General features: G+C 35.8%; 1 protein-coding gene across 2 annotated transcripts in view; it reads right to left on the bottom strand.

Annotated features, from left to right (window-relative positions):
• NFXL1 (nuclear transcription factor, X-box binding like 1) overlaps positions 1-26,047 on the bottom strand; it is a 44,352-nt gene that overhangs the window by 14,625 nt on the left and 3,680 nt on the right. For both annotated transcript variants that reach the window (XM_045572853.1, XM_045572850.1), the window contains exons 4-17: positions 21,889-21,998; positions 19,784-19,914; positions 18,611-18,789; positions 18,216-18,377; positions 18,028-18,128; positions 16,967-17,081; positions 15,754-15,878; positions 14,647-14,769; positions 10,348-10,438; positions 7,848-7,968; positions 7,459-7,618; positions 6,404-6,495; positions 2,614-2,635; positions 1,796-1,936 (exon numbers count right to left, since the gene is read on the bottom strand). In XM_045572853.1, the coding sequence (XP_045428809.1) occupies positions 1,796-1,936; positions 2,614-2,635; positions 6,404-6,495; positions 7,459-7,618; positions 7,848-7,968; positions 10,348-10,438; positions 14,647-14,769; positions 15,754-15,878; positions 16,967-17,081; positions 18,028-18,128; positions 18,216-18,377; positions 18,611-18,789; positions 19,784-19,914; positions 21,889-21,998 (1,673 nt within the window). The remainder of the gene's footprint in view (positions 1-1,795; positions 1,937-2,613; positions 2,636-6,403; positions 6,496-7,458; positions 7,619-7,847; positions 7,969-10,347; positions 10,439-14,646; positions 14,770-15,753; positions 15,879-16,966; positions 17,082-18,027; positions 18,129-18,215; positions 18,378-18,610; positions 18,790-19,783; positions 19,915-21,888; positions 21,999-26,047) is intronic.

The following is a 26,047-nucleotide window of genomic DNA, read 5'->3' as shown; positions in this document are numbered from 1 at the left end:
AGGAACAATCAGGCCAGGAGGGGAAGGCAGTTGGGGGTGATCAGGCTGGCAGAGGGGGGCAGTTGAAAAAGATCAGGCCGGCAAAGGGGGTAGTTGGGGACAAGAAGGCTGGTGGAGAAGGGGCAGTTAAAGGCGAGCAAGCCAGCAGGCAGAGTGGTTAGGGGCGATCAGGAAGGCAGGCAGGCGAGCAGTTAGGAGCCAGCGGTCCCAGATTGTGAGAGGGATGTCCAACAACATCAGGCCTAGACCAGCAGTCAGACATCCCCCAAGGGGTCCAGATTGGAGAGGGTGCAGGCTGTGCTCTGGGACACCCCCCCTCTCCTCTACATGAATTTTATGCACTAGGCCACTGGTATAGAAATATATGTAGGTGTGATTATGTATCTACATATATTTTTTATTTTTTATGTATTTTTGTTGATAAATTCCTCCCCCCCCCCCAAAAAAAACTTTCCCAATTAGTCAATTTCTTCTTACAGGCACTTCAAAAGATATCTGTCCCACATTTGCTTGGGAAATACATACCATTTCAATTGTCATCAGCCTCAAACATTTCCCTTTCAACCACAGTTCCACTCACTATCACCAATGAATTAGACAACGGGAATATCTGTTGCTAATTGTAACAATTAGAGCTACTGCATAGAATAGCCTCCATTGGACCTGACTGTAAAGTCAGGCAAGGATACCAGAGAAGAGCAAATAAGCCAAAGAACTTTGAGTCTAGTCAATTCTATAAATACTTATTAAATACCTGCTGTGTTATAGGCTCTATACTACAACTGAAAGCAGAAAACTGTATTAAAAATTCCAAAGGTATTTGGGTCAAGAGACACATACTAAGAGTATTTCTCCAATGGGTCACAATTGAGATATGGTAAGAAAATTTTTTTTTTAAGTTTCTGGAATTATTTTGTTTCATATATAAATTACAGTGATTGCAAAGTTAACCCAAAATATCTTATAATTTGCCACATCCACTGCCCAGGAAGCAATAGTCAAGAGAATTCTCCAATCACTGTCATATTAGCTCTTAAAAACAAATTTTTTCTGACTCATTTGATGTTCTGAAAACCTCGAGGGATGCCTAATAGCAGCTATACCTTAAGGTAGTTTTAAATAAAGTTATTTATTAGCTTGATTTAATAATTCCAATACTCTTTCATTTTATCATGACTACATTTTTATTGATGACCAACACATGGGCTAATGAGGAAATCCTAACTCATTTACATCTATGTCTACATATGAGCAGGAATGATGCTATGGATATTTATGCTGTCATACACTACAATTGCCAAAAGACAGACCAAAAAACCTAACAATGCAATTGAAATTTTCAATAACACAATTCATATGAGTAACTTAAACATTTGTTCATTTAATGTCACTTAGTAAGTATGAAACTTAAAACTTTTTACTTATTCCTCTTTAAGCACACTTGCTATTATGATTCCCTATAAAATGAAAGCCCAAGAAAAAACATGAATTACTTTTAAAAATTAAAATTTAATATCATTTAAAAGTTAATTGGCTCTATTTGTTTTTCTTTATAAAAGAGCAATTTTTAGAGTCAATTTTTCATAGGCTTATAAAATGCTTTTACTGAATTTCACACACACACACACACACACACACACACACACATCTGTGATGCTATTTACTTTACTTCCAACTGAAGTTTGGGAATTTATTAAAATTATGAGCATCATATTTCATGTGTCAGGCTTTAAAAATATTTGAAACCAAATTCAGAGATATGTAAGTGTTTACACATTCAACTTAAGGACATTACCTTATTTTTGCCAATGCAGGCTTCAGTTTCAGTTACTTCGTGGCATTCTTTCATACACACATGATTCTGACAATCTAAGGTTCGTCCACAAACTCTCTTACAGGAGTAGGGTCCTACAGCATGGCATGGAAGTGGACTCACCTTAAAAAAAAAAAAAGAAAATCAGCACAACACATACACACAAACACACACACCTCCAAGACCCATGTTTCCAAAACAACTAACTCTGTTATCAAGTTTCTCAAAGGTTTGAAATATTTTCACTAATGATAATGATCAAAACCAAAGTAATCTATCCAAAAAAATATGCAAAAAATGAATGCCAAGAAGCAAAATATTTCTAAAAGGGAAATGCAATATGATTCTGTAGTAAATGCATATTCATAAACTAATTTGCAAATAAGAACATGTATACAGGGTGTGGCAAAAGTAGCTTTATAGTATTTTGCCACACCCTGTATTTTTAAAATTAGTAGACAAACTGTTGCCTTTAAAACACTGAAATAACAATACTTAGACTTCATTATTTCTAATAATCCTAGTATAAGAAAATACAGATGACAAGTTTTACTTAAAACTTGTGCCTAGCTCTAGCTGATTTTGCTCAGTGGACAGAGCATCAGCCTGTGGACCCGAGGGTCCCAGGTTCAATTCTGGTCAAGGGCACATGCAGGGGTTACAAGCTCAATCCCCAGTAGGGGGCATGCAGGAGACAGCCAATCAATGATTCTCTTTCATCACTGATGTTTCTCTTTCTCTCCCTTTCCTTTCCTCTCTAAAATCAATAAAAATAACAAAACTTGTACCTATTAACTTACCTCATGCTTCCCAAGACACTGCCTGCAAGAAAAAAATAAAATGAAATAAAAACATTACAAATTCTTCAAAAGAACACCCAAAGCAAAGATGCTAATTCTATTAATTGTTTTATTAAGAGTAAAAAATAAACACATAAAGAAATAAGTAATTATAAAAACACCGCAGGACACAAAGTTAATATACAAAAGCTAATTGCTTTTCTATAAAACAGCAATGAACAACTGGGAATTAAAAACATGAAACATACCACCATTTATATTAGCACAAAAAGATAAATACTTAGGTATAAATCTAACAAAATATATACAAGATCCATATGAGGAAAATTACTCATGAAAGAAATCATAGATCTAAATAAATGGAGATATATTCCATGTTCATTGATAGGAAAGTGCAATATTGTTAAGATATTTCTTCTTCCCTACTCTATGCAGAGTCAACCCATGTTATTTTGTGGATATCAACACAGTGATTCTAAGCTCTATATGAAAAGACAAAGGACCCCGAACAGGTAACCCAGTACTGAAGAACAATGATGTCAAAGGACTGACACTATCTAACTTCAAGACTTATATTGAGGGTAGAAAGCTACAGTGATCAAAGCAGAGGGTATTTAGTGAAAGAATAGACAAATAGATACTGGAACAGAACAGAGAGCCCCAGAATACAGCCATACAAATATGGTGAACTGATCTTTGACAAAAAAGAAAGGCAACTGAATGGAGGAAGGATAGTCTTTTCAACAAATGGTTGGTGCTGGAACAGAAAAAAATCCAGACAGACCTTATACCTTTCACAGTAGTTAACTCAATATGGGTAGCATACCTAAATGTGAAATGTGAAACTATAAAACAGGAGTAAATCTAGGTGACTTTGAGTTTGGTCATGACTTTTTAGATATAATATCAAAACCATGATATTATATCTAAGAAAATGGTAATGTTGGATGAACTTCATTAAACCTAAAACATCTTCTCTGTAAACATTTAAAAGTATTAAATGAAAAGATAAGCCACAGGCTGGAGAAAATACTTGGAAAACATATACTTGGTAAAGATATACTTGGAAAACATATACTTGTATCCAAAATATAAAAGAACTCTTAAAACTCAACAATAAGAAAGCAAACACCTATTTAAAAAGTGAACAAAATTTGAATGAACAGAGAACAGACAAATAATAAAAGACATACAGATGGCAAATAAGCACATGAAAAGAGATGCTCAACATCCTATGTCATTAGAGGACTGCTAATTAAAATGAGATACTACAGCACATCTATCAGAATGGCTAAAACTCAAAACACTGACTATACCAGATACTAGCAAGGATATAGAGCAACGGGTGCTCTCATTCATTGCTGGTGCGAATGCAAAGTGATAAAGTTTGGCAATTTCTTACAGAATAAACATATGCTTACCATATGAGGCAGCAATTGCCCTCCTAAATATTTTCCCAAATGAGTTGAAAACCTATGGCCATTCAAAAAACTGCACATAAATGTTTACAGCAACTTTATTAATAATTTCTAAAACTTGAAAGCAACAAAAATGGCCTTCAACAGGTGAAGAGAGAAACGGTGGTACATCCATAAAATCTTACCTAATAATAGACAATCATGTAAATTGACCTTACCTCTGCTATGCCACCAGCCAATCAGGAGTAATATGCAAATTAACACAACAAAGATGGTGGTTGATTTGCATACACAGGCACCTAGTGATGGGGCAGGATGCTTGCATTCTGCTCCACCCCCAGACTCTCAGGGCCTCTGGGCAGTGTGGGAAGGCAGGACTGGAGCAGAAAGAGGGGGCTCCAGGGCCTGAGGGAAAAGGGGCTGGGCTGGAGTGGAAAGACGGTGCCGGCAGCCAGGAAAAAGAAAGCTCATTATAGCATGAATCTTCATGCATTGAGCTTCTAGTAGAATAATATTCAGTGATAAAAAGAAATGAGCTGTGAAGCCATGAAAAGACCTGGAAGAATCTTAAATGCATATTTCTAAGAAAAAAAGCCAGTCTCAAAAGACTACATACGGTATGATTCCAACTATATGACATTCCAGAAAAGTCAAAACTATAAAGAAAATAAAAAAACAACAGTGGTTTCCTAGACATTCAAGGGGTGGGAGGCAAGGGATAAACATGATATAGGGCATGTTTAGGGCAGTGAAATGATTCTATATAGCATGTATGTTAAATAGTCTTCCTATAAAACAGATTAAGGAATTCAAAGGTAATTGACTACAATATGTCAATTTTAGTGCCTATGAATCAAAATATCAGCGTCTCTTCTTCTGTTTCCCCAAAAGGAAAAATTTAGGCTATTGATAATCACTAATAACTCAAATCTAGTAAGAGATATTATAGACAACTTGGTCCCTCATGAAATAAATACAAGTCCTCAATAAAAGAAAAGACTCTAATAATTACTAGTTGAATATGTACATAAAGAATCTCTTTGCTAACTATACCTCGCCCCTCCAATAAATCTACTGACTAAAATCACCCTATTAGTGACTATAGCTCCCAATTAAAATTCTGCCTCCCAACCTGATTACCCAACCAATACATAAAAATATACTACATGCTATTCAAACTGAAAGGAAAGTTGTGCAAGGACAAAACAGGAGTGAGAGCTTTGAAAAGTACAGAAAACAAGAACCCTCTCTTTAAAATACCAATACACAGACACACGAATATTCTATTTGAAACTTCAATTATAAACAACAGCCCCTTTTGTAATTGTATGTTGGTTCATAGTTCTGTGCTTTCTTTTCCCCTATATTCCATAACCTCTGCTGGAAGTATGAATTATTCCAGGATTCTCTATTACCCCAGATTTGGCTCAGTCCAGGTCATTTGCTAGACACTTCCTTTCGTTTTCAGTATTTCCCTCAAACACTCTCCTTTATGTGTGTCTTACATAGAACCCGGTTTCCCTTTGTCCTCAAGAAGCTTACAGACTAGTATGGGAATCAGTCAGGAAAACTGGATATATTATTGTAATTGTAAGCACAGTTGCTATAAAAGCTAAGAAGGGCATCGAACACTAGCTAGTGGTAAACTCAAATAAGAAATCTAGAGGAAGTTTTTAAGCAGTAAGCAAAATGCATGTGGACAAGAATGAAGCTAATGACAGAGAACTAACTAGCTTATAGGCTAGGCCTAAAATGATGAATTGAACAAAGAATATGGGAAAAGGTAACTTAGGATATACTTTGAGCCTGGCCGGCATGGCTCAGTGGTTGAGGCGTCGACCTATGAACCATGAGGTCTTGGTTCGATTTCTTGGTCAGGCACATGCCTGGGTTGTGTGCTCGATCCCCTGGGTGGGGTATGTGGGATGCAGTTGATCAATAATGCTCTCTCATCATTAATGTTTCTCTCTCTCCCTATCCCTTCCTCTCTGAAATTAATATATGTGTGTGTGTGTGTGTGTGTGTGTGTGTGTGTGTGTGTGTATATATATATATATATATATATATATATATATATATTTTTAAGATACACTTTGAACTATGTCAAAGGTATTTTTTTTTAATATATTTTATTGATTTTTCACAGAGAGGAAGAGAGAGGGATAGAGAGTTAGAAACATCGATGAGAGAGAATCATCGACCAGCTGCCTCTTGCACACCCCCTACTGGGGATGTGCCCGCAACCAAGGTACATGCCCTTGACCAGAATCGAACCCGGGACCTTTCAGTCCACAGGCCGACGCTCTAGCCACTGAGCCAAACCGGTCCCGGCTGTCAAAGGTATTTTTTAAAAGTAAAATTTTAATACTTACATAGGAATAGGAACTTGACATGGAGGACAAGGTAAAGCAGCCTGAATAAATGCTGGCTCTGAAGATTGTTCCCAAGGGCCTGTAGGCTGGTGCTACAAGTAAAATGCATAACAATTTTACGTCAGAGGGATAAAACCACATGGCCATTCAAAGAATCTTAGAAAATTTACCATGTATCCTCCACTCAAACAGGTTGAATACTTTTCAAAAAAATCAACAAATGGTATTTACTGAAATATTCCATTCCATCCGCATTCTATCAGCTTGCTCCTCTCTAAAAACATTTGGTATTAAAAACTGAGGCAGACTCCAGAATTTTAATACCAGAACATTGGTAGTTTAGCCTCCTTCACTTCTCATAGGCCAGTGGTTGGCAAACTCATTAGTCAGCAGAGCCAAATATCAACAGTACAACTGAAATTTCTTTTGAGAGCCAAATTTTTTAAACTTAAACTTCTTCACTTAAACTTCTTCTAACACCACTTCAAAATAGACTCTCCCAGGCTGTGATATTTTGTGGAAGAGCCACACTCAAGGGGTCAAAGAGCCGCATGTGGCTCGTGAGCTGAAGTTTGCCAACTACAGTCATAGGCCAAAGGGAGAATGAGAAACAGAATTGTAAACTCTACCTTCCACCAGCTGAATGTAATCTCCATTATTTGTTCACTGTTGTCTTCCTAGCACTGATAAGAATACTTACATAGTAAGAACTCAATAAATATATTAAAAATGTGAGTGAATTTTTGAGGAAACTAAAAGATACCTATAAGCCTAAACAACATATGTGAAGAAAAACTGCCTAATTTATCTCTATCTTGAAGATAAAATGACTATCACACTTTATTTGCAAATATTTGTTTACTGGTCTCTCTCCTTTTCTATACTGTACACTTCTTAAAACGAAAGATCAAGTCTTGGTTTCTTTATACCCCAGCTCCTATCACAGTGCTCAATACCAAATAAGTACTTCTTTACTGCTTGTTGAATGACTAAGAAAAATTCAGAAAATATGACCCACAGCAATTCACTGTCTCGTCAGAATATTGTTTCCTTACCCTGCCAGTTTGCTTTATTAATGCTTGATCATGACATGGAACAGGACACAAGTGACCACATTTCTCCAACACTTTTTGGCAAGGTTGATGACATGGAGGACAAGAGCCAAAGTGACAGCGATGTTTTTCTTGACTTGTATGATGGCAAGTTGGTGGGCGACTAAATCATAAAGTACAACTTTTAAATTATTCTGATCGTTGAAGAATTATATTTAAAGTGCAATCATCAGTTTATATATCTTGTGATTCTATACAGAATAAGAATATACTGTGAATATTAGTATTTAAATACATTAAAGCAAAATTGAAAATATTAACAATGTTAAAAATCAATATGAATTTAAATTGGTAAGACACCAATATAAGTTTGTGCAGAGCTTCATACCAACCTACATAGCTCTTTGCACTTGGGTGGTCTTGTGGTACGTTCTCGGCCACAGGGTACTGTCACCTTTGTATTACCGCAACTGCACTTCACATCTACAGTTTCTGGGCAAGGATAGCAACTCCCTGAAAAAAGGGGCTGAAAGTTAAAATTCACTTAACTACCCAAATGCCCATCAATAGTACGATCAATGAAAACATCAATAAAAACATGTCCTTGGGTGAGGATTTCAAAAAAATATATAGGTAAAAATCAAGTAGGACTGATATTTTCTTGGTAAGAAAATTCTAAACTACAGATCCAATTTCTTTTCTACTTAAAGGCCAGTATTTTAAAAATAGCCTACAAGACCCTATACATATTCTCCTGTCCCCAGCTATCTTTATCGCACCATCTCTCTGACCTGATCTCCGACCATCTGTCCCCCTGAGCACCTCTCCCATGCTCTTTGCAGTTCCTTCAAGTGCTCCTGTCTCAGGGCTGCTGCAATTGCTCTTTTCTTGCCAGAACATTACCCTCCCCTATTGCCACGGGGCTTGATCTCGCACTTCTCAGGTCTTCTCTCAAATGTCGTCCTCTCAGAGTCATCCCCTGATCACGCTATATAAAATAGGGTATACCATTCCCACTGTCACCATTTTAATTTTACTCTCATTTCCTTTCTATACGTGGCAACACTGATATTCTATATGAATTTGATTAGTTATTTGTATTCTGAGGGAGAGTTAAAAAAAAGTTCCATAAAAGCAGACATTTCTTAATATCGTTCACTCATGTAATCCCAGTGCCTGGTACTGAGCATCCAAGGCAAAAAACTTGAATAAATTAATGATTAATGCAAAGAATGTTAATGGAATTTAAATTTGAGTTAATGATGTAATATGACTATAAAGGAAAATAGATCCTTTTTAGGGTTAATGGAATCTGTCACTTTTCCTAATGGGGAGGCAATCCTACATAATAAAAGGCTAATATACAAATGACCGAATAGTTGAATGACTTGTCACTATGATGTGCACTGACCACCAGGGGGCAGACGCTCAATGCAGGAGCGTCTGCCCCCTGGTGATCAGTGTAATCCCATAGCAGGTGCACCACTCAGCCAGAAACCAGGCTCCTGGCTGGCACACACAGCAGCAGTGGCGGGAGCCTCTCCCGCCTCCATGGCAATGCTAAGGATGTCCGACTAATGGCTTAGGCCCACTAAGCCATCAGTGAGACATCCTCCCAGGACTCCTGGACTCTAGAGGGCACAGGCCAGGCTGAAGGACTATTCCCCCCTCCCCGCCCCCAATGCACAAATTTCGTGCACGGGGCCTCAAGTGTGACATAATGGAAATATCATTAAAGTCTGAATTCACATCCTGACCCTACAACTAGTTTTATGACCTTGGGCCTATAGTCTCTTGGACAGTTTCCTTATTATGTTAAACAACAATAGTGCCATATGCTTTGTAAAATCTCTGAGAGGATTAAGACATTAACTAAAAAATCTAACATGCACATAAACACAAAGGAAAACAATAGTTTGTCCCAGGTCATAAAGCCCCTAAGCAGCAGAATCCAGACTTGAACCCTAAGTCCAGACTTCTTACCCTTAGTCCATGCTCTTACCACTACCTTATACCATAATTTAGTAAATTCCATTTCATATTGACATACCAAATGGGTAAAGTTAACTCAGTTTTTAATGTCTAATAACTTAGGCATCCCTGAGACTCCTTCAAGATCTCACATGCATACATAGAGCTTTCCAGAAGCTATATGACAAGTGATATCAAAAGAGATTGAATTCAAATCAGGTCTGTAATTCCAGCCATCTCCTATTAAATTAGACATTAAAGACATTTGCAAAAATGTAAAAAACACCATTCTCACTAAATTTTTTTCAGAAAAGTTATTTTTCACAAAAAAAAGTTACTATATTAAGAAGTAGTGGGGCTTTACTGCTATTTTTAAATAAAATAATAAGTATCATTACATTTTATTTCAATTTAAAATATAATAAATATCAATAGGTAAAATCCACATTCACAAAAGCTCTTTGGGTCCCAAAAGATTGTAAAGAGGTCTTGAGGTGAAAAAGTTTGAGAACTACTGGCTTAAGATGTATTCAATTCCTTACTAAACTTAATTCCAGAAAAACGTCTAAAATTCAAAGTAAAACTGAAAAACGTAAGAACATATTTATTAATTCAAAAATTCTGTGGGGAAGATTGGAAGGAAGGAAACAACATGGTGTTATAAAATAACAAAGCTTTTATATACAGAAGACATGGGTTTAAATCTTCGCTATATTGGTTACTAGGTATTTCTGTGTACATTTGTCACTGAACCCTCTTAACTTTAATCTCCTTATCCATAAAATCATGATCTTGGCAACTGCCCTACCTTCTCAAAGTTATTAAGAGGACAAACTAAGGTAATAAATGTGAAAGTTCTCTATTAACCTAAAAAACACTATGTAAATACAACATGAAAATACAACTACTGTTAAATTTTACCTCTGTGGCAGACAGATGGACACTTATGGTTTCTACAACCTAAAGTCCGTCCACAATTTTGATCACAAGGTGTACAGTTTCCAGGACAACACTGAAGAGAAAGCAATATATAAATAACAGGTCAGCTAAAAAGCATGCATAATATAAATGTCATTACTAGATATTCACAGAACTTGTGGAAAGCAAAAAACACTGTACCTCTTTTCAATCCTATCTGATAAAGAGGGAATATGCTAATTGACCCTCATGCTGCCGTAAAGATGGTGGCACCCACAGCCAATATGCTAATTGACTGCCTCAAAGATAGTGGTGCCCACAGCCAATAAGGAGGGAATATGATAAGTGACTGCCCCACCCTCAAAGATGGCAGTGCCCACAGCCACAAGATGGTGGCGCCCAGTCCCCTCAGCCTCGTCAGGGTGGCAGGCAAGCAGCAAGGCCAGGTCCACCCTCAGGCAGGACCCCAGTCCCCGCAGCCCTATAGCCCCCCACGGCCAGCCCAAGGGGCAGCAAGCCTCGGATGGTGGCTGCCCAGACGCCCAGAGCTGTCGGAGGCTCAGGTAACCAGGGCCAGCCAAGGCCTGCACTGCCAACAGTGGCAGCAGCGGAGGTGTGATGGGGCGTCACCTTCCCCTGATCGCCCAGTCGCCTCCTGCACCTGAGGGCACCCAGACTGTGAGAGGGAAAAGGCCAGACCTCCCACTTCAGTGCAAAATTTTTCATGCGCCGAAACCGGTTTGGCTCAGTGGTAGAACGTCGGTTACGGACTGAAAGGTCCTGGGTTCGATTCCGGTCAAGGGCATGTACCTTGGTTGCGGGCACATCCCCGGTAGGGGGTGTGCAAGAGGCAGCTGGTCAAGGTTTCTCTCTCATCGACGTTTCTCGGTCGCTCTCTCTCTCTCTTCCTCTCTGTAAAAAATCAATAAAATATATTTTTTTTTTAAAAAGAATTTTCATGCACCGGGCCTCTAGTATAAGAATAAAAGTAATAAAAAAATATTAACATTCTTCTGATAAGTAGACATGCCATATTAAGAACTTGTAAGTTTAAGTAGAGAATATTCTAATTTACTAAAATCAAGCTAAATTTCCTTGCATTTCAGTTCATTATTCTTAAAACATTCTGATACTTTCATTTCTACTTATCTATGTAGAGACTGACAACATTAACCAAAGTAATAGATCTGGTCAAATCCTATAGTCAATTCAGGCAAACAATTGATCTGATTATTTTAAAAATTTAGTTAAAATATTGCCAGTTAAATGTATAGATTAGTTTAGCACAGTGGTCAGCAAACTCATTAGTCAACAGAAGCCAAATATCAACAGTACAATGATTGAAATTTCTTTTGAGACACAAATTTTTTAAACTTAAACTTCTTCTAACACCACTTCTTCAAAATAGTGCCATTTTGTGGAAGAGCCACACTCAAGGGGCCAAAGAGCATCATGTGGCTCTCGACCTGCAGTTTGCTGACCACTGGTTTAGCAGTTATTTTTAAGTCATGAAATCAGAGATTAACTAATGGAGAAAAAAATGAGATTAGGCTATTTGCTTCTAATTTTTATAACTTTCCTGATTTCCAATCTGTTTGTAAGAAATATACCCGTCTATGACTTGTCCCAATTTTCATTCATGAACAAAAGGCCAACTACTTACAGTCCACCTTGCTATTCTAATTCCCTCCTTGACTTCTCATCTATCCAAATTTTGGAGAGAAATGAAGACTATAATTATCTTAAAGAAACTTAGGGTTGAAACCTACTTTAAGAACGAGTTTCAGTATATAAAAATAGCTCAAGCCCTAACTGGTTTGGCTCAGTGGATCAAGTGTCGGCCTGCGGACTGAAGAGTCCCAGGTTTGATTCCTGTCAAGGTCATGTACAGCTGATTGATGTTTCTCTCTCATTGATGTTTTTAACTCTCTACCCCTCTCCCTTCCTCTCTTTAAAAAAAAAAAAATCAATAAAATATATTTTCAAAAATAATTTAAAAATAGCACAAAACAAAATATACTTTATTGAAAAGCCATTAAAAGTCAAAATAGTTCACTCAATCAGACAAATATTTACTAAGATTATGTGTCTATCACTTTGCTAGTAACAGTGTGTGAAAAGAAATTTTGTGGTCCATGAGCTGAATAAGCTTTTTAGACACTTCTGTTTCTGACCAAGGTGGAATAAACAATGACAGGATTTATACTCCTGCCTTAAGCAACTAGGAAATCAGACAAAGTATGTGACAGACATGGAAGATAGAGAAAAGACCCAAACCCAACTCTCAGAAATGAAAAACTATAATACCTGAGATGAATAAACATAGGATTTGATTTTTTTTTAAAAATGGATTAGAAAAAGCAAAAATTAAGGAACTTGAAGACAAATCCCTATAAACTAAAACACAAATTTTAAAAACTAAAATTAATAAATGGAGCATCAGTGAGTTGTGAGACTTCAATAAAAGCATAATATTACATAATGCAGTCTAGGAAGGCAATGGGTAGGGGGAAAACATTTGAAGAAATAAAAACTGAAAATTTCAAAAAATTGATTAACATATAAACCCACAGATCTGAGAAACTCAACAACAACAAAAGATTAAAGAAACATGAAGAATGCTATACCAAGGAATACCACAAATTGCTAAAAACTGGTAATGAGAAAAAAAAATTTTAAATAGCCAAAGGAAACAGAGAAACAAACAGAGAAACAAACATAATCACAGCACACACCCTCTGTTGGGAAAATGCAAACTAAAAGATAGTGGAGCAACATCTTAAAAAATGCAGAAAAAAATGTCAAACTAGAATTCCACAGTAAAAGTATTTTTCACAAACTAATGATATTTTATAAAAGCTAAAGATCTTTTACAAAAATTGAAATAGTGACCAGCACTACAAAAAATGTTAAAGGAAGTCCTTCAGATAGAAAATGAAAGCAGACAGAAACCTAAGTTAATAGAAAAAAACTGAAAAACATAAAAAATAATGAGTCTGACAATCTATAATAATAAAAGCGTAACATGCTAATTAGACCGGACAGCTGAATAACCTTCTGAATGTCCTTCTGAATGTCCTTTAAGACCACCTTTAGGATGAAGCTGGGGCTGCAAAGGCAGAGGTAAGCCACCATGGCTGTGAGGGCCAAGCCCCTTGTATGAATTTCATGCATTGGGCCTCTAGTAAATTATAAAAGACTATTTTTTCTTACTTTTTCAATCTCTTTAAAAGATATCTGACTAGTTAGAGCAAAAATAAAAATATCATTATTTGGGGTTTATAAAACACATGGGTATAAAATGTATGAGTCAAATAAAGGATAAAAATAGAATTACTGAAGAGCAACACTCAATAAAATAGAAATTAGAAAAAGAGAAAAGGAATCAAGAACAGATAGGCAAATAAAAAATAGTAAAATGGCATTTAAATCCAACCATATTAAAGATCACATTAAATGTAAGTGATCTAACCCCAATTAAATAATAAAGATTATTCTGCTAGGATAATACAATATCTAAGTGCTGTCTAAGAGAAAACTACTTTATACGTAAAGTATGAATAGGTTAAAAAAGAATGAAAAAGATTTACTATGCTAACACTAAGCAAAAGATAGTTGAAATCACTATATTTCAATAGGAATTTTATCAGAGATAGAGGGATAATTCATAATTATAAAGAGGACCCTCCAAAAAAAAAACTGCAAATCTACAAACTCAATAAAATAATCCAGTTGACCATAGACTGAACCAAGTGTCTGTAAATAAGAGTTAAACAATAAAGATTAAGCCAGCAAATGAACTATCACTCTTAACATTGCTATGATATTTTAAAGTCAGGGAACAAAAGTCACTTAAGAAACAAGCTGAGAAAATTATGCACGAGATTAAAAAAGTCTCTTTCATTTAAAAATCTTGATAAAGCCAAAAACCGGTTTGGCTCAGTGGATAGAGCGTGGGCCTGCAGACTGAAGGGTCCCAGGTTCGATTCCAGTCAAGGGCATGTACCTTGGTTTCGGGCACATCCTCAGTGGGGGGTGTGCAAGAGGCAGCTGATTGATGTTTCTCTCATAGATGTTTCTAACTCTCTATCCCTCTCTCTTCCTCTCTGTAAAAATCAATAAAAATATATTTTTAAAAATCTTGGTAAGATTTCCCACTTATATAAACCATTAGGATTAATCTAGAATATGTATTAATATTTCATATGAGAAGCACAGAATGTCAAGGTGGTGCTTACATAGGCCTACAGAGGAAAAATTCAAAGAATTTTTAAAGCAATGTCCCCAGGTTATTACACATACCTTTCTCCTACACTGATGCTTCTGACAGTCACGCATCTTAACACACTTAGTTTCACAGAGATAAGGTTTATGACATGGCATTCGTTTTGTATGCTTTCCACAGCGACATTGCTTTTCTACTTCCTGTAAGAATCAAATAAATGCTATTAAAACTAACTTTTGTTAACATGATTTTTTTTCACCTTGCCCATTTTTATAATTACTAAAAAATGAAGGAACCCAGTCAGTGTGGCTCAATGGCTGAGCATCAACCTATGAACCAGGAGGTCACAGTTTGATTCCCAGTCAGGGTACACGCCTAAGTTTTGGGCTTGATCCCCAGTGTGGGCTGCAGGAGGCAGCCGATCATGATTCTCTCTCATCACTGATGTTTCTCTCTCTCTCTCTGCCTCTCACTCTCTAAAATCAGTAATACACACATATACACACAAAAAAATTTTTGAAAAAATGAAAGAGGAAAGTTTCAAGAGCAAACGTGTATGAAAGGAAGACTTTACCAAAACTAAAGCAGAATTTCCTAAAATAATTGCATCTTACTGTGTTCCAAAAAAGACTTCATAGGAATTTTCATTATTAAACTTAGTAGGAATTTAATACTAAATAAATACCACACATTAAAATCACTTATATGTGGTTATACCATGACATCTCCACATCTTATTTCAGTAAAGCAAGAAAATTGGATTATCTTGTAAGCTAATTTGTTGACTTGGTAGTATGGTCCTATCCAAGGTGACATATATGTTTGTGTGTGTGTGTGTGTGTGTGTGTGTGTGTGTGTGTGTATATATATATATATATATATATATTCATCACTAAGCCTAATTCATCATTGCTTTGAATGTCTACTGGGAACAAATAACCTCACTCTGGACCATAAAAATGCAAAGTTCAAACTTGAACCAAGCAAAATCAAACAAAAGGTGATTTTTGGACTTGATTGGTGGCATACTCTCATGCTTCTTCACGATACACATTAGATCACTAAACTCATTCAGGTCATCACATATGTATTTATAAAACTAAGTAATGAAAAACAATTACAGAACAATCCCATGTGACAAAATAGAGAGCTCTTAAAAGTAATTATTATAGGAGATGACTAACTTGTCTACATGTTTCACAAGGACCTCGGTGACAACGCTGTGAACATCTATGGACTCCACATTCAAGCAATTTGTCACAGCTATCTCCACAAGTTGGTACATCTTCTGTACAAGGCAAAGAAAACTCTAAAAGCAGACAAAAAAAAAATCAATGTTAATAGTAACATACATGCCGAGACTGGTTTGGCTCAATGGATAGAGGACTGAAGGGTGCCGGGTTCGATTCCGGTCAGGGGCATGTACCTTGGTTGCGGGCATATCCCCAGTAGCGGGTGTGCAAGAGGCAACTGATCGATGACTCTCTCATCGATGTTTCTAACTCTCTATCTCTCTCCCTTCCTCTCTGTACAAATCAATAAAACATATTAAAAAAAAAAAAAGAAAAAAAAATAGTAACATACATTATTATGAAGCACTAACAACATGCCTTGTTCTTTTGACTCCCTGAAGAATGACAGCCCTTTCAGACTATGAAGTTTTGCATCTATGTAACTATTGGAAAAGTTAACTTTAATAAAAATAACCCCTAATATTTGTGAAGTTAATGTAAAATTAAACAAAATTTGACATATGACAAGTTACTTCAAGAAGCACAATTATGAGCTATTTCAGAAGTACTTATCTGAAGAAATAATGTCATATAACCTCTATGAAGAATTCCACAATATAATTACAAAAACAATTTGCCCTTAACCTCACTGGATAAAAGAATTAGATTCAAAAACATAATGAAACTCACCTTCTACATAAACATGACAAGTAATGGCAATAATCTTATGAGCATGTGTGCTGGCATTGGTACAGAGTCTACAGCCCTTCATGCCTTTAACTCAAAGCAACCGAAATTAAATTCACTTATAGCCCAATACATAATAATGACTATAGCCTGTAATGATTAGGTTTCCTTTATATGGTAGGCATTACAGTTTTATGAGCATTTTACCATTTAATTCTCACAAACGTCTTACAAAGAAGGTACCATCATTGTATTGAGAAAATCAGAGTTTATGAAGGTGGAATTTGAACCCAGATATGCCTGATTCCAAAGTCTGAGGTTAAACATGTTATACTGTCTTCTCATCCAAATGTACAGAAATCTAACATTAAATGTGTATAATTATTGAAACTACATTATGAATTCAGAGAAATCTAATGAGGAAAGTACTCTAGTTAGCATAAAAAATATCCCATTAAAGGTATAAGAATAGTCTTACTTGACTTCTGACATGGACAGAATCTTTTCCCAGATCGAGGGCATTCTCCACAAGCACCAACATGACAAATTTGCTCACATGTATGATTACCACATGGCAAGGTTTTCCCACATACCTAAAATAAAATAAGCACTAGTGAAAAACTTAAAAGTTAACAAAAAAGACTTTGTATTTACATAATCCATTTTTTCTTTGTACATAACCCATTTTTCAATCACAAGCAACTTTTTATATTCCTCATAATTTGTTTTTCCCACTTAGGTATCATATATCTATAATAATAAAAGCGTAATATGCTAATTAGACTGGATGTCCTTCCGGACAACCTTCCAGACGAAGCCGGAGCTGCCAGGGCCCAGGCAAGCCAACGAGGCTGGAACTGACAGCGGGCACAGCGGGTGGGCAGGGCCTTCCTCTGTGAGGGAAGCCTGGGTCCTGGGTCCCGGAGCCCCCGTCCGGGTGCCATAGGGAAGCTGGTGCCAGCAGCCAGGGGAAGGAAGGCCTACTCTTACATGGATTTTGTGCATCAGGCCTCTAGTAAATACATAAATACAACACATACATACACATATACAGTATATACACATACATACATATACATACTTATACACACATTTCTATGCACCAAAGAGGATATTTTTTAAATATAATACAGGAAAAAAGTATATACAGCTTCATATGGTCATCCACCAAAGATTTCCAAATGGTAATAAAACCATGCCAATTCTAGGAAAAACAACCTGTAAAATCAATTCTACTTACTCAATTGGATTAACTCAAGAAGTGAGGAGGGGTATTGTTTAAAGAAAGGGAGAAAGAGCTAGCAAGAAAGAGAGTATATATATGTACTGAATCTAAAATTCAACTATTAGTTTTTTTTTTAAAAAATTATAATATTAAACTGGAAAAGTTTCCTAAAATGTGAATATAATTAATTTAAGTTACTATTCTTCCTTTCATTTTATCCAACGAAATCAAATGAGCTAAACCCCGATTATCATTTCTGATTATGTTTTCCGTATTCTTTAACACCCACACCCTCAAAATGCATGCACACTCACTTGATCACAGTGCCACAGTGGACTTGCACAGCTTCTTTCAGTTACTTGTTTGCCACAGACACACTTTTGCCTACTAACTCTTGGACAGGGCAGACAACTTCCTAAAATCACAATTATAAATCAGCACTGATACGTTATAAAAGCAATAGAGACTGCTTGCACTTTGACTAAAAGGTATGGTCTTTCACCTGCATGACAATGATTTTCACATTTATGCTGTCCACAAAGCAACTTCCGCCCGCATGCATGCTGACAGGACCATTCCTTGGTACTGCACCTACGAGGGATGGGTTTTGCTTTCTTACAGTAACAAGTAGTTGTGACCATCTTTGGACAAGGAGGGCAGGGCCCTAGAATCCAATAAAAGGGGAGAAAAAAAAATCAGAGGTCAAAGATAACTTCCGATTCCCATACCTATTATTGATTTCTAAAGCTTTCCTTACTTATACTTTAAAAGGCATCCCCTTTCAATATTTAATTCTGTAAACTTAAGTTCTTAATTCAACTTTCACAATTTTTTTTTGCCTCAACTTAAGAAGAAATAACCACCCCCAAACAATTATAAATGTAATATATAACGTACCTGGATGACAGAGGAGCAAACATTTATGGCCACAAGGAGGTTTAAATTCTCTCTCGCATACTTGGCCACATGAATGAGGCACAAGCCACGGATCTAAAGGTGGATCTTCAACTTTTCCACAATAGCAATAGTACCTACTAGGTGTGTCAGATCGTTTGTACTCAAACCTACATTTTGGACTACAAAGAAGAATTACAGAAGTTAACTTCATTTTAAAAAGTGATACAAGAGGCAGGAATATATATATATACTTAGCAATATGGTACATTCAATTAGCTCTATGTAAGACACTCTGATCCATTTTTATATTAGTGAAAAATAAGATTTTACTAAAATAAATTTCAACCATCTAGGACAGCTTTATCCAATATAATTTCCTGAGATAATGGGACAGTTTACAATTACAAATATGCGAAACACAGAGTTTTTTCTTGCATTAATTATTAGTACATTATTTTCCATACGAACAATGGCAAACCTACTTTTGCTCAATCTTGTGTATCAGCTATGGTAACAAGAGGTCTAATGCGGATTCAGATTTTCTAAATCCTGAATCTTATATAATCTAGGGGCCTTTGTTAAGAGAAAGAACTGAAAATTACAAATATAAAATTAGTTACGAAAGTGATTATTTATGTGACCACACAGAGTCCCTGAAATTTCTGCATCATTACCTTGACAGTAAATCTACCCTTTTGGTTGCCAGTGTGAGTAAAATTTTTATTGTCTTTATTTAGCAGATTTATAAAATTTGTATTCCCCAACTCTTTCTGGAAATATTACAGAAGTTCAAGATCAAATCATGAATAAATCATATAAAATAAATGTAGAAAAATAATAATATTGAGTAATATACATCTATAGTTTTGAGAGATTTGGGAGATAAAATTGAAAAGCTTATGATCAAAATATGTTAGATGACAGTTTTATACAATGTGATATTAATGAATACTAATATGAACACCAGGAAGGAAGTGCCAGAATCATGAAGAATTCCAGTCTTATAGAAAAGAACGTTTTGCAGGGGAAAAATAAAGTCTGAATAATGTTTAATTAGTGGGAAATAAAAGCCATTACCAAGCCCCATATCTTCATAAGACTGCCAATAAAGCAACTTATGAACCACATTTTCATTTATTTTACAACTTGATATTCCAAAATTAGAAAAATTACCAAGGCCAGGGATAATCTCTCCTTCCAAAATCGTCATCTGTCAAAGAAGATACCAGAAACTGGCTGTCTTTAGCCCACTTCTGGATACAGGGCATGTGAAATATACAGAAACATCCTGAACAACTCCAAACCTAAGACAAAAGTATCAGATATTAACATATATGCAATGATCTTTTTCTTTGATAATTACATAATACTTTAAAATAAGCACCATAGTAAATTATTTTCAAGAGCAAACTAAGGATTAAGAAAAATAATTTTGCCCTAGCTGGTATGTCTTAGTTTATTAAGCATCATCCCATGCACAGAAAAGTCAAAGGTTCAATTCCCGGTCAGGGCTTATATAACAAGGCTTTGGGTTTGATCCCTGGTTGGGGTGCATATGAGAAGCAACCAATCAATGTTCCTCTCTCTCCTCTCTCTTTCTTCCACCCCCCCCCTCTCTATTCTTCTCTCTCTAAAAATCAATTTTTAAAAAAAATACATTATATAATTTTTCCTTCCAGAATAACAGAAGCAATGTTCTTTAAAGAAAAATATCATTAACCATCAGATTCATTCAGCTAGAAAAAACTACTGCTAACATTCTTGTCAGACTCTAATACTTTTTATTAATTTTAATTTTTTAAAATCTTTATTGTTGAAAATAATACATATATCTCCTTCCCCCCATCTCTAGTATTTTTAAAAATGTGTTTCATATTTTTTAAAAGGAGTCATGCCATACTGATATATAATTTCATAATCTTTTCTTTTAATATATTATATACAGTAAAGCTTCAAAATAATGAACTAATTCAGGCAAGGGGATATCCTTTAAAGCCAAAAGTCCATTATATAATAAAGTAGGTTTTCTGAATGCGTATGTTAAAAATTGACAAATTAATCTGTTTTTACCTATGTAGACATGCTTGTGTAATTAAAATTAAGTATGATGGAAAGTTTAATTTCACAGAGTTTTCTATATGCTTTACAGTAATTTTAAATTTATACTGAATAGGTCTAATAAACGTGTGCATTCACCAATCACCGTGAGTAAACAAATGCACACAGCTGGGGAGCAGCTTAGCACATGTGGGAACAAGGGCCAGCACTTTAAACTGCTATGGAAAATCACACCATGGGACAATATACCCAGTTACTGCTCTGGTGTGATCATATGCTAATCATTCGCCAAACGCTGTTGATAAGCGATGATTCCTGGTTTTAAATATGTAGACTAGAGTTGTAGGTATGTAATATTTATGTTGGTAAGATTACTACAGTGTTTTTTCCAACATCTTGCCTATTCGCTAAAATTTGTTAAAAATAACAGTGAATTAATAACAAAAAAATAACCTGTTAATTATAAGCAAATCTCGGTTAAAAGCACTTAAAAATTAACAGGGTGTTAATTTTCACATGACATACAGACTGGAAATTTTGTCTACTAAATCTAAAGTTTGCTAAATCAAGGTCTACAAAATTGAAAGCTTACCGGGCCTCTAGTACTGCTGTAATAGCAGTGGATTAATCTGAGGTCTAAAGGGTGAGTCTATCATAGTCAGTCATCACTTCCCCTTAATTGATCCATTAACATCTTTTTAAATTTACATATATGTAACTTCACCATAGGCCATCTCAACCCTAAGTACTACATAAGTTATGTCTGAATCCATCTTTCCCCAATGACAACAGTCACTTTCCACCATGGCTTCAACATAAGAAAAGCTCACTAATAAACCATGGTCACTGCTAGGTTCTACTTCCTTGAAAGCATCTTTTTTTCAACCTGCTAAAAGTAATGAAATATAGTCCATTTGAACATTTCAGTATTTGTGAGAATCTCTAAAGTACAAAGATATTAAAAATATGTCATGAACATGAAAACTGAAGATACTTGCTTCAACTATATTAATAGTGCTAAATATATTGGATGCTCATTTAGAGGTATTTTTTTTTTATTATTATTACAGATTTATAAAACAAAGGTCAATAAAATCCTCAAATTAAGCATTTTTTTAAACAAAAATAAGCAAAAACATAATAAATGATTAAGTATATTATAAATGCAATGTAAGGTATTTGGGGGAGACCCATTAATACAGATAAGGAGAATAACTTACTGCCTGGTTTCTCTTCACTGAAGCAATACAAATTAAGCATGTCATAGCCCCTGCTTGAAAAGCTTCATTTAAATACTGTCTCGTTCGCTCTAATTCACGTACATCTCCATCTGGAAATTTAAAAATTGAAAACTTCATATTAAGCAACATATGAAAATAACACAAACTCGCTAATAGCACTATATAGTACGTGAGAACAGTCTAGCAGTATCAACTGCTCAAAATATGGCTTAAAATCATAAGTTTAAAAACCAACCAGCAAGCTGCCAAAAGGTCATAAAGTGCATGCATTAAGTCTTACATATGTGATTCAAACCAGTATCTTGGCCCTCTCAGAGCATCCTTGCTTTTGTTGTTGTTACAGTGCTTACCAAATTTGGTAGGGGCAGAGCCATAGACAAAAGCAGCAAGATGTCAAGTAACAAGAGAAAGCACATCAAAGCAAAATGAAAGAAAATGAATGTCAAAGCTCAACAGAGCCATTAGCCTAAATATAAGCACATGTATGTGTATGTGTGTGTACATGTATGGGTGTGTGACACACAGCATTGTGTTTTAATAAAAACTTATTGAATAAAAATATCCTGAGGTCATTATTATATAACTAGAGGACCGCTGCAGGAAGATTCCTACAAGAATAGGACTTCCTCGGGCTTATTCCTGCAAGAACAGGGCTTCCTGCTACCTTCTCCGCTGCCTTGCTCCCTCCCGTCTCCGCTGCCTCACTCCCTTCTCTGCTGCTTCATTCCTTTCTGCAGCACTTGGCTTCCTCCTACGCTGTCTTCAGTCTTTGTTCAATGCCTGGGTATGCAAATTAACTGCCAGCTTTGTTGGATTGATTTGCATACTCACTTCTGATTGACTGGTAGGTGTAGCGGGTGGACGGTCAATTTGCATGTTTATCTTCTATTAGTGTAGGTGACTATTTCTGCTTAAAAAGGGAGCATGAACTTCTTATTAAAAAAACTATATTTTCTCGCCGAAGCCGGTTTGGCTCAGTGGTAGAGCGTCGGTCTGTGGACTGAAAAGTCCCAGGTTCGATTCCGGTCAAGGGCATGTACATTGGTTGCGGGCACATCCCTGGTAGTGGGTGTGCAAAAGGCAGCTGGTTGATGTTTCTCTCTCATCGACATTTCTAGCTCTCTCTCTCTCTCCCTTCCTCCTCTCTGTGAAATATCAATAAAATATATTTTTTAAAAAAAAAAAAAAAAAAAACAACTATATTTTCTTAAGCAATTATTGAGTATTTATTTGCCAGGTACTGCACTATTAGTATTTCAATAGGTTTAAATTAGCTACTTTTATCTTCATTCTATAGATAAGAAAACTAAAGCACAGAACAATAATTTCAGTCTGACTCTTAACCACTATGAGCCCCCTTCATCACTGTTATGCTACAGCAAGGGATAACCACAGGAAGGTCCAAGAAATAACAGGTAAAAGCAACATGAAAGGCAGAAAATTTAACCAAAGCACACATGAGACCAAAAAGGAAGTGATCTGAATCACATTAGTATAAGAGAAATAAACCTACATAACTTTAGTACAATAAAGATTGTTCAATAGAGACTGACTGAATAATAATATAAACTATCATAAGTACAGAAATTATGGCAATAAAATGGTTCAAATCAAAATTTAAGTTACCAGAAAGAAAAATTAAATAAACAGGTTTCTTGGATAATTCTTTACTTTCTAAGATCTAAGGAAACACAGCATTTACAATAACATGCTCTACAGAATATAAATATAATTTAGGGTATTAAACAAAATATACATAAAAACAATCCCAAACTTTAAAATATTAAATTATTTTAAAGTTTTAAATACAATTGCATCCTTAGAAGCCGACTTAATACCAATATTCTATGTGCTTATTTTGCTTTTCTCATAGCTGGCTTTAACAAATGTTAGCATTTTAAATTCCATCTTATTTAACAGCTAACAGAATGAGAACAAAATGAAATAGGCTTTAACAAAATAAATTCTAACTTTATACTTGTAAGATTTCTTTAAAAACTGTATTAAAGTTTGGCTGCAACAATACAGTATACTGCCTAAAATGTCATGGTGGATAACATGACATTTAAAGTGATGCATTTTAAAATCATCATCCTGGCCAAAGCCAGTTTGGCTCAGTGGCAGAGCGTCGGTCTGCGGACTGAAAGGTCCCAGGTTCGATTCTGGTTAAGGGCATGTACATTGGTTGTGGGCACATCCCTGGTAGGGAGTATGGAAGAGGCAGCTGGTCGATGTTTCTCTCTCATTGACGTTTCTAGCTCTCTATCTCTCTCCCTTCCTCTCTGAAAAAAAATCAATAAAATATATTTTTTTTAAAAATCATTATCCTGGCAACTAAAGAAAAGTAAGTACAAGGCAGCTAAAGTACCAGTTAAGAGGCAGCGATAGCAGATAAATCAAAAAATGACCTTTAGCAAGTTACCTAATGTATCTTACCTCATTTTTCTCATCTTTAAAACAGTAATATTAATATCTATCTCACAGTTGCTATGTGGATTTAATTCACACATTAAATAGCTGCAGGGGCTTGAATTAAGGTAACGCTAGTATATGGGAGAAGAGAGGTGGATTCAAGAAATTTAGAAAGTGAAACTCAGCAGGACTTAGTAACATTTAGATTATGATGCTTTTAAAAGTCGATGTTCATGTCAACAGTAAGAAGAAAAGAATGCTGTGTTTGATGAGGTGCCTGACATGGGCAGAGGGGAGGAGTGGTAGTGAATAAAACACACTCATGTCATTTATGTGTCATCCCTGCTCCCTGATTCTGGTTTTGGTGCATGACTTGGAAAACTGTGGTGCTACAAATTGAGATAAAGAAAACAAGAGAAGAAATGTTATCTTTCAACATATGCTTGAGGCATCCATGGCCAGTAAGACAGGGATACCCATTAGGAAGTCGACTATGCAAGTCTGAAATTTGAGAGAATCACAAAAAGTACCAAGTCTGTGCACAGAGAAAAAGAATGAACTTCTCTGATCAATGGGAATGCTGACATATACTGTTCTTAAGTGATCAAATTTCCTTCCTTACACAAAGGAATAAGAATAAAAATATTTATGGATTTGACACAAAACAAAATAAGAAAAACTGTCTTAAACTGTAAGATGAAAGCCAGATTAAAAATTAATAAAACTTATAAATGAAGTTTCCTAACCACTACAAAGAAATACTGAATTTCCTACTTAAAAATAAAATCTGTCTTATCTGGAATGGTTTAAGTGAAGTCCTCTTGAAGCAGGCACCTTCTTAAGATTTCTTCCTATGAAGGCCTCTAGAACAGCAGTCACCAACCTTTCGGGCCTCTCGGACCACCAGGGGCCCATGGACCACCGGTTGCCAACTGCTGCTCTAGAAGAAAAGTACCTGCTAACCTTAAGGCTACTCTTCATCAACTTTTACCTGGCTGAGCCAGACTTCCTAGTCAAGCCTCCTAATCTTAATTCCATAGCAGATATGGTAAATTTCTCGGAAACCTATAGGATGACGTGTACCTATCCTCAAGTGCCATCGATATACTCAGGCAACTAATGTTAGTGATCCATGAAAGAATGCTTCCAATAATGACTTTAAGTATAAAACGTGTAAAGGGTAAAACGCATTTAAAGTAATCTATTTTTACACTCAGTGCCAAATCCTTCACAGCAGCACCACTTTGGCCCCCTCTCGTAAACAAGCACGACTTATAAGAGCAACCCCGATATAAACAACATGCAATGTGACTGTACGTGTCAAACCCAAGTACTTTGTTTTTAAAAATGGTATGGAAGTCAAAAGTTGTAAGGTATAAAGAAATAAAGTCATAAAATGAAAATGACTTCAAGACACATTTAACGTGAGAAAAAAGTGAATAGATTTAAAGGATTCAAAGTTCTCAAATGCAATCAAATCAGAACCAGGAATAGCTTGACCCCACTCACCCCACAGGGAGCTCTGCATCTCCCTCCCAGCATTCTAATGAAATACCAGTTAAACACACAGGAGACCTTCTAAGGCTGTATGGGACACTGCCATCCCATTTGTTTTATAGAAAGATCAGTGTCATACAGTATGTAACTCAGATAGGAAAATGAACAAATATTAGTTCTACTTCAACAAAAAATGCTCATTCTTAAGGTGCAAAAACTATTCCATATG

This window comes from Pipistrellus kuhlii, unplaced genomic scaffold, assembly GCF_014108245.1.
Source record: "Pipistrellus kuhlii isolate mPipKuh1 unplaced genomic scaffold, mPipKuh1.p scaffold_m20_p_1, whole genome shotgun sequence".
NCBI lineage: Eukaryota > Metazoa > Chordata > Mammalia > Chiroptera > Vespertilionidae > Pipistrellus > Pipistrellus kuhlii.
This window is presented reverse-complemented; position numbering and strand designations above follow the sequence as displayed.